Source organism: Canis aureus, chromosome 9, assembly GCF_053574225.1.
Source record: "Canis aureus isolate CA01 chromosome 9, VMU_Caureus_v.1.0, whole genome shotgun sequence".
In the NCBI taxonomy this organism is placed as follows: Eukaryota; Metazoa; Chordata; class Mammalia; order Carnivora; family Canidae; genus Canis; species Canis aureus.
In genome coordinates this window covers 3899218-3909495 of record NC_135619.1, presented here as the reverse complement: position 1 = coordinate 3909495, position 10278 = coordinate 3899218, and the positions used below count along the sequence as shown (strand labels likewise).

At 34.6% G+C, this 10278-nt stretch overlaps 1 protein-coding gene across 1 annotated transcript; it reads right to left on the bottom strand.

The window, feature by feature from the left end:
* Positions 1-5818: 5818 nt before the first annotated feature.
* LOC144321332 (olfactory receptor 11L1-like) lies at positions 5819-6760 on the bottom strand. The gene has a single exon (XM_077910891.1). The coding sequence runs from the start codon at positions 6758-6760 to the stop codon at positions 5819-5821; it is 942 nt and encodes a 313-aa protein (XP_077767017.1).
* Positions 6761-10278: the final 3518 nt, after the last annotated feature.

The following is a 10278-nucleotide window of genomic DNA, read 5'->3' as shown; positions in this document are numbered from 1 at the left end:
GCAACATAAGTGCTCACCTACAGATGAATGGATAAAAAAGATATTATATATGGTGCAAAAACACACAAACATCAACAGAGCATAATGGCCCATAAATTTGTGTGTGCATATATATGTTTATATAGTGTATGTGTATATCTATATGTTTGGGATATGTGTACACCATATATGTGTGTGTGTGTGTGTGTGTGTGTGTGTGTGTATAGTATAGGTACACTATATATGTATATATAATGAAAATTTATATAAATATTGTATCATATATACATATATATGAAATTTCATATAGATATATGTTATACATGTATAAATATAGCAGATTATCACTCAACCATAAAAAGGAGATTTTGATATTTGCAACAGCATGGATGGATTTAGAGAGCATTATGCTAAATTATATGTTAAGCAGAGAAAGACAACCATATGATTTTACTCATATGTGGTATTTAAGAAACAAAACAAATGAACAAAGAAGGAAAAAAGAAACAAAGAAAGAGACTCTTACATGCAGAGAACAAACTGGGGATTACCATAGGCAAGTGGGTGAGTAGACAGGTAAAATAGTTAGAGGATTAATAGTACACTTACGGTGCTGAGAATAATATATAGAATTATTGAATCCTTACATTGTACACCCGAAATTAATATACATTATATGTTACCTATACTTCAAGAAAATAAATAAATAAATGGTAATACTATAGACAACAGTATTTAATAAGGAAATGGCACAGTGATTAATTTTACCCTAATTGTTTTGATCTTTGTATCAGAAAGACTCATTAGTGCCTCAAAATTTTCTGGAAATTGTATTGGATAAATAATATTTATTTTAAAAAGTATGCTTCTTTCAGGTTCATCATATTCTTCACTGAATATTTGTTTTAATTTAGTTGAACAAATTTTCTTTACCTGCATTTTGTGATTCTTCTTTACTTTTGGTAGTATTTCTTATCAGGCGTTATAGGGTATTTTTCCTATATTAAAGCATATGTCTTTTTAACTTGTAATTAATATGTTTTGCTACTATCACTTATCCTCAAATGAGAGAACTTACCACAAGATCTGATTATGGGCTGGAACTTGTCCATTTGCAAATTTCACTCTTGAAACACAAGGTAAAGGCAATTGAGTAGGCTGGATACACTTATGATTCTACCAAAAAATAAAAAAAAAAGGACAAGGAAGACTGGGTGGACAGGGTGTTGAGCATCTGCCTCTTGGTTTTGGCTCAGGTCCTGATCTCAGGATCCTGAGAGTGAGCCCCACCTCAGGTTATGCACTGAACAGGGAATCTGCTTAAGATTCTCTCTCCCTCTCCCTCTGCCCCCTCACTCAAGCTCTCTCTCTCTCTCAAATAAATAAAGAAATAAATTAATTAATTAATTAATTAATTTTTTAAAGTGGATAAAATTCTTGGGAACCAAGAGTCACTCCAGGATTCCTAGAGTTTCCGATACAGATCACTTGACTTTAAATGGACATTTATCTAATTTAGCTTAGGGAAATATGTCATAATGAATGAGGGCAGAAAATACTATCCAAGACTAGGGGAGTTCTTAAAATATAGGACATCTTAAAAAAATAAGGCATCCTATAAATATAAAGTAGCAAAAGCCATCTTTACCCTGGCATTAATGATTCTTCAATAATTTTTTATTATAAAGTGAAAACAAGCTACCATATGATGTGTATATTATACTACATTTTTGTAGTAAGTACTGTAAATTTCTATTTATTTCATACACCTGTGTTCCCATCCTTTTATAAAGAAAATACAGAATACATATATATGTATATATATACACAAGCACTGAATCTATGTACAAGAAACTACTCTAAATTGTTTACCTATGTAGGCAAAAGAAAATAGGGTAGACGAGAAAAGTGAAGTATAATTTCTAAATTTTTTATCTTCTTATATAGCTTTGATTTTTGAAAAACGTGGCATCATTTATTCTTAGAAGTGAAATAACACAATTTAAATCCTATGATCAGCAGCCCCGGTGGCTCAGCAGTTTAGCGCTGCTTTCAGCCCAGGGTGTGATCCTGGACACCTGGGATCGAGTCCCATGTCGGGCTCCCTGCATGGAGCCTGCTTCTCCCTCTGCCTGTGTCTGTGCTTATCTCTGTGTGTGTGGGTAAATCCTCTGATCATATAAACATGGACTATGTGAAAGGCGATTATCAAAAGATGATGTACAGAGACTTGAGTTTTTCAGTAGTTCAAGGGCTCTGCCTTTAGGAAGTGATGCCTACAAAGATATCCTGAAGGAAGAGCAGCACATGCTGATTGCTGCTTGGGGGTGAGGTGCATGGAGGGAGCAGCATGTGCCATGACACTTGGGGAGCAGACATGGCAAGTACCTGGTGAAAAGACAATCTGGTGAGGCTTTAGCTTTGACAAGGGAAGGAGCAATGAGTGACAGGTCATGCAGGGCATCTTGGTCAGGAGGATTTATCTAGTTTATAGCCTTAAAGCAAGACAAAGGTACTGATCTGTGTTAAGCAAGAAACATGTTCTGGAAAATGTCACCTCTGGTTGTGGAATGCAGTCCTCATTGAACTGCCTCCTGAGAAAAGGGACAGACCCTTGAGGGTATTCACAAATGGAAATGTTGTAGTTCAGATTCTGGCAATGTCTAAGAGCATGGAAATGTGTTGATACATATTTGAAGTAATTTTGCAGCCAAAATAATAATTTGTGATGGATAGGGTATAAATAGTGATGGCATGTGGGGGCAACAGGAAAAATTCAAAGGTGCCATACTTTCCAAATTGACTAGTGAGAAGCTGCTACACAATATAGTTTTTCTTTTCTTTCTTTTCCTTTATTTTCTTTTTTTCTTTTCTTTTCTTTTCTTTTCTTTTTTTCTTTTCTTTTCTTTTCTTTTCTTTTCTTTTCTTTTCTTTTCTTTTCTTTTCTTTTCTTCTTTTTTCTTCTTCTTGACATTGGTGGAATAAAGCTGACTTCAGTTTTCTACAATTAAAGTTTCACAATCCAAGCCTGTTTTCCCCAAGAAATGATCAACAAAGCATAGATTTCAAATGAAATTCAGTACACAAGTATTTCAAAGAAACACATACATACAAAATTAATATTAAAAAAATAAAAATAAAAAATAAAAAATAGCATTACTCTAACACATTTACACCACAAGGAAAGTGACAGCTGGACAAATAAGATGTTTACAATTTCCTATTTCAGGAAGTTGTTTAAATACTTATAAAAGTTATCTTGATATACATCTCAGTCCTCAAAACTAGGTGTTTTGAATATATGGTCTCAATTTAGAAAGCTACATGTAAATAAATGTTCCCTTACATTCTGTGAGATTTGATAAAGCACCCTTGTACTTTTGTAATCAAAACAGAATTAAGTGTATTTTACTTTTATTTTGATATTTTCTCATTAAAAATATTTTATGTATTTGTTTATGTATTTATGTATTATTTATTTATTTATTTATTTATTTATTTATTTATTTATTTGAGAGAGAGAGAGAGCACAAGTGAGGAGGAGTGTCAGAGGGAGAGGGTGAAGCAGATGCCTTGCTGAGCTGGGAGCCTGAAGTGAGGTTCAATCCCAGGACTCTGGGATTGTGACCTGTGCCAAAGGCTGATGCTTAACCCACTGAACCACTCCGGTACCCCAGTGTTTTCTCTTTTTTTTTATACTTAAACTCACTTTTGCATGTTGTGTTCTTCTGTTACACTGCTTGATGAAGATCACTGGCAGGATGGATTTGAGATTACATGATAATCTGCTTTAATGCATCCTGCTTAAAGAAAATGTGATACCCACTATTACCAACTAGGATTATACCTTTCCAATGAAACTGACTTTGTTGCAGTTTTTGAAAGTAAAAGCAAAGAATTTACAAAAAACATAAAGACGGGATGAAAATGAGTGAACAGACAGGTAAGCTTCTTTTTGTATGTCTTTAAATTGCAGTTGGAATAAGTGACATACTCTCTTTGATGAATGTCTCAAAAGCGTCCATGGCCCCTGGTTTGAGCAAGCATTTAAAGAAAAAAAAGAAAGAAAAGAAAAGAAAACAAAACAAAACTCAGAGCTTTGGGATAAATAATATAATAAAGAAAGGGAAGATTTAGATATATATTCTGCTAAAAAATGGGTTTGAAAATAAGACTATATTAAAAAGATAAAGAATTTTCTGTTCAATTCTGGATGGTTAAGAACATGTTACACAAAATATGCCACTTTGGTGTAGTGCCTATTTTGAGCTGAAGGCTCTTGAGAAACAATATGCAGGAAGGGCTCTCTGACTTCTGTCTTTCTATCTCAAAGGAGGTCATAGCACTTTCTATGAAAGGTGCACACCCTGTCCCAGGAAGAGACTCATCAGTGCAGACTGGGAGCTGAGGCCAAAATACACTTGTGAAACAAACCTACCAAAATAATACATTATTTTAGTTCCCCCCATATATTCTCTCTAGGCACTTTCCCATAATTTACTGCTCAAGCCTGTTTGTAACATGCCCACAGTTTATCATTCTTTGTTTAAAAAGGTATGTAAATGTTGGGGCCAAAATGCTTCTTCAGGTTCATTTTCCTTTTGAAGACACCTATGTGCACATGGAAATTAAAATGAGCATGCTTTTCTTCTGTTACTTGGTCTCGTGTCAGTTTAATACTTAGTCTTAGCCACAGAGCCCCGCAAGGTAGAAGAGATTCTTCCTCCTGCAGTAAGATGGCATACAGAATGGCTGCTGTTGGTACAGAATGCCTCCCTGTTATTGTGAGAGTTTGTGCACAGCTTTTGAAATTTCAGTGGAAAAGGGTTAGAAAAAATGTCGGTGTACGGCACAAGTTTTTCATTTATGCATATAGGTAATTTAGACATTATTTTCCACCCATATGTTCTGTTTCAAAAATAAAAAAACTAATTAGGAATTCAGAAAAACATATACTTTTGATATATACTAGAAAATGGTACCTTGAAGTTCAAGAAAAAATTCAAGCATTGGCATATGTAAGAAACTCTTCATTTTGTTATACTTTGCCCTTAAAAATATATTATTTAAGACCTTAGTTGCCTAAAATAGTGTCTCTGGTAATATAATCTGAACATCAGTCAACAGGGCATCTTGTTGAGTTGCATATTTTCATTCAAAAAGTCTGGCTTAGGGAGGCATTTCTAACAAGCTCCCAGATTATTCTGATGCTTCTAGTGCATTGATCACACTTGGAATAGAAACACTTTGAGAAGTGATCAAGTGGAAAAAACTCAGGCCAAAAAGCTTTGAAAAAAAATTTCCTTTAGCAATCTTGTTACACCATTTGTTACTAAACTGTATTTTTTAAAGATTTATTTATTTATTTATTTATTTATTTATTTATTTATTTATGAGAGAGAGAGAGAGTGAGAGAGAGGCAGAGATACAGGAGGAGGGAGAAGCAGGCTCCATGCCAGGAGCCTGACGCAGGACTTGATTCTGGGACTCCAAGATCGTGCCCTGGGCCAAAGGCAGGTGCTAAACTGCTGAGCCACCCAGGGATCCCCTAAACTGTATTTTAATAATTGAAATATATAAAGCTTCTTCAGTAATTTAAGAAAGTACACAGTGAAGGAAAATCTGGCTCAGGTCATTTTTTTTTCTATTTTTCATTTTCTCTTTCTGAACTGAATTGATTTATTTATCTTGAATATTTTATAAAAATCCGAGAAAGTTGATACTTGTTTTACCTTGATAGATTCCATAATATAATTTTTAATACTTACTATTTGCAAGTGTGGTTTGGGAATCCACTCTAAATGGATTATTTTAGAATGTCTCTCAAATCACTCATATATCAGGTCAAGAGCATTCTCTTTCTTGCTAGAGCTTTTCTGAAAGCTTTCTTCACATCTTTGTTTCTCAGGGTATATATTAGAGGATTTACCAAAGGGGTAACCACACAGTAGAACACTGATATCACTTTACCAATGGTGAAATTGTACTTGGCTGGAGGGCGAACATAGGCAAAGATAATGGTGCCATAATAGATAGAGACCACAGTGAGGTGGGAGGCACAGGTGGAGAAAGTTTTCTTCCGAGCCTCCCTGGAAGACAGCTTGATTATTGTGACCACGATGTGTCCATAGGAAGACATGGTGAGAAGGAAAGAACTTAGAATCACAACAGAGCTACATGTGTAGCCCAAAGCCTCCACCAAAAATGTATCTGAGCAGGAGAGTTTGAAAATGGGGTCTGAGTCACAAAAGAAATGGCTGATCTTCTGGGGGCCACAGAAATTTAGATGAGAAATGAGTATGGTAGGTAAGAGAGGGGCAATGAAGCCCCCAATCCAAGATCCAGCTGAAAACCGCAGGCACACACGAATACTCATGAGAAGTGAGTATCTTAAAGGGCTGCAGACGGCCAGGTACCGATCATAGGCCATCACTGCCAGCAGGATGCACTCTGTAGCTCCCATGGAGAAAAAGAAGTAGTACTGGGTGATACAACCAGAAACAGAGATGGTAACAACCTGTGAGAGGCAGGTGTCCAGCAATTTAGGCACCGTGGCTGTGGTGTACCAGATCTCCAGGAATGACAAATTTCCTAAGAAAATGTACATGGGCGTTTGGAGTGTGATATCCATGAGAACAATGAAAATAATGAGAGTGTTTCCCGTGAGGGAGAGTAGATATACAGTAAGAAATATCACAAACAAGGTGATCCGCAGATGTAGAACACCAGGAAACCCAAGAAAAATGAACTCTGTCACTCTTGTTTGGTTTGTTATATCCATAGCTCATCATCTCTGATCTGGAATAAATCAACAAAGCCCAGAATATGAAAAATGAGCAAGGATGGAATATTTTTGTAATCATTTATTTCATGATAATAGACTTCTAATAATAATAAAAATTAACGGCTGGCAATAACATACTTGATGTGTTTAAAAACATTTTCCATGAATTAGCTCACTTGATTTACAAAGTCAATCTCTGAAATAAATAGTCTAAAAATTCACTTCACAAATGAAACAAACAAACAAACTAAAACAGTAAATTACTTTCTAAGACCTACATCACTTCAAGTGTTAGAGTAAAATTTGTACCCAGGTAGGTTGTTTTAAAAGATCACAGTCCACAATGGAATATTACTCAGCTATTAGAAATGACAAATACCCACCATTTGCTTCAACGTGGATGGAACTGGAGGGTATTATGCTGAGTGAAGCAAGTCAGTCGGAGAAGGACAAACATTATATGTTCTCATTCATTTGGGGAATATAAATAATAGTGAAAGGGAAAATAAGGGAAGGGAGAAGAAATGTGTGGGAAATATCAGAAAGGGAGACAGAACGTAAAAACTACTAACTCTGGGAAACGAACTAGGGGTGGTAGAAGGGGAGGAGGGCGGGGGGTGGGAGTGAATGGGTGACGGGCACTGGGTGTTATTCTGTATGTTAGTAATTGAACACCAATAAAAAAAAAAAAAAAGATCACAGTCCAAGCTAATATTTAAAATGTGGCTATTGGAAGAACATAGCTTTGTTCCATCACTGAGTATTTAACACCCTATACATGGAAGGATGGTGAACATAACTGTTACAGTCAGAAGCCAGTGAATGGGGAAAGGGAACCTTTAGAATGGAGCTCCTACTCCATACCAGTTGCTTTACAATTTTAACTGTGTGACCCTCATTATATGTCATCACTTAGGCTTGGGTAAAAGATTAGTATGAGCCTCGGTGTCCATCGAAAGATGAATGGATAAAGAAGATGTGGTCTATGTATACAATGGAATATTACTCAGCCATTAGAAACAACAAATACCCACCATTTGCTTCGACGTGGATGGAACTGGAGGGTATTATGCTGAGTGAAATAAGTCAATCAGAGAAGGACAAACATTATATGGTCTCATTAATTTGGGGAATATAAATAATAGTGAGAGGGAATAAAGGGGAAAGGAGAAAAAATAAGTGGGAAATATCAGAAAGGCAGACAGAACATGGAAGACTTCTAACTCTGGGAAACGAACTAGGGGTGGTGGAAGGCGGGGGGGTGGTGACTGGGTGGTGGGGAATGAGGTGGGCACTTGATGGGATGAGCACTGGGTGTTATTCTGTATGTTGGCAAATTGAACACCAATAAAAAATAAAATTATTATTTAAAAAAAAGATTAGTATGTGAGTTCTCCAGAAAACAAAACAAACAAAAAGAGTAGAATTCAACATCAATGTGGAAGGCTCATTATTTTTTGAATCATTGTGTTCATCAATATTTCTACAGTGGTTGAGAAAAGTCAAGCATATTTTCAAAGTCAGAAATAAATTTAACCTTCAATGAACATAAGATGTTTCCATAGCTTGGCTATTGGGAAGACAGACTTCATGTAAGATATACTCAATTACCAAATTTTAAGTGTAGAAAACAGTACAACTATAGTCATTTTAAGTATTCTTGCCAAAATTAAGAAAAAATATATAGAAATCTTGTTTGTAGAGAAACAAGGTATTTCAATAGAATATATATATTCCATTTATATATATATACATACATATATATACATATAGATATATATTATATATATACAGATGACAAGTAGAAATTGGATTAGAGAAATTATTAGTGCCCATAATAAAAATTGTTCTTTTGTATGTAAGTATGCATATAACTACTTCTTTAAGTCCCAGTTGTAAAGAAATACATTTGATATCCCCTCTATATCACCATGAAAAATCAGCTAAATGCAATGTGAAGGATCCAAGGTAAGCATTTATGGACATTTTGGATGATAAAATTTTATTGAAATATGAATATAGATTTTATGCCACAGCATTAATGGTCCCAGTAGAACACTTTTGATCCAGTAGATGTATACCATAAAAGTTCATTAGTTAAACCTGGTTAAAAAGTCAAGTTCTGGGCAGCCTGGGTGGCTCGGTGGTTTAGCGCCAACTTCTGCCCAGGGTGTGATCCTGGAGACCCGGAATTGAGTCCCACGTCAGGTTCCCTGCATGGAATGGAGCCTGCTTCTCCTTCTGCCTGTGTCTGTACCTCTCTCTCTCTTTCTCTCTCTCTGTATCTCATGAATAAATAAATAAAATCTTTTTTTTAAAAAAAGTCAAGTTCTATTAGCATGGCCAATAATTATTTTACTTGTCCCATTAAATCAATCTGTGTATATTAATCTTTTAAAGTCCTAACATTTCTCCAACAAAATAAAATTGCACTTTCTGGAGACTATACTACTATTCAAAAAGTTTTTGAGGAATATTATGACTAGCAGTCAATGTAGAATTTATAATTCAATAAAATTTTGGATGAGGGATGCCTGGGTAACTCATTGGTTGAATATTTGCCTTTAGCTCAGGGTTTGATCGCAGTTGGGGGATTGGTTACTGTACCAGACTCCATGCAAGGAGACTACTTCTCCCTCTGTCTATGTTTTTGCCTTTCTGTGTCTCTCATGAATAAGTAAATAAAATCTTTAAAAATAAATAATAAAATAAAATAAAATTTTGGAGGAGAAAATGGACTAATTTAAAAAATACTTTTTTATTGATTTTTGTTTCTCTGATTCCACAAAAACAAATTTGACATTTATATTGGTTGCATATAATCAAATGTCCAATGTATCTCTTATTGCCATTATGAATAAGACATTGAATGATCCTTTTTTTCCTGGCATTAAGAGCAAGAAAAATATATAACTATTTGGAAATAGCACCTAGTGAGCTTTCACGACAGGATCAGGTGAACATTATCCCAAAAGGAAAATCTCTCTTTTTTTAACTATGACAGTTATCTAATTCTACTTTCAGCAAAAAAATATGGTTATACACACTCTAGTTGTATATAACTCTCTAGTTGTATATAGAAGAAAACCGGATGATGGAGAAATTAATTTTAATCTATAAAAAATACTATTTAAATATGAATAGGATATATATATATCTATAAAATTGGTACCTACTACATTTGGCGGTACCGTTTTCCATATATATTCGGTATATTATATATATATATAATATATATATAATTTTTATTTTAGTGGTTTTAATTGATAGGCTATAGTTTCTCCTCCTAAATGCAAAATGAATGTCTAAGGAGGTATAATGACTTATGTTAAAGGAATAATCCAAAAGTATTTAAGTTCTCTTATATATTAACTTCATTACTTTCTAGAAAAGTAATAAATAACATGGATTATATTCCTCCCAGATATACTCACAGCATATGCTCTGTTTGGTCATTTTTCAGAAATGGAAGGCATTAGTAACATTTGCTTTAAAATTTCCTATACCAGCAAGAC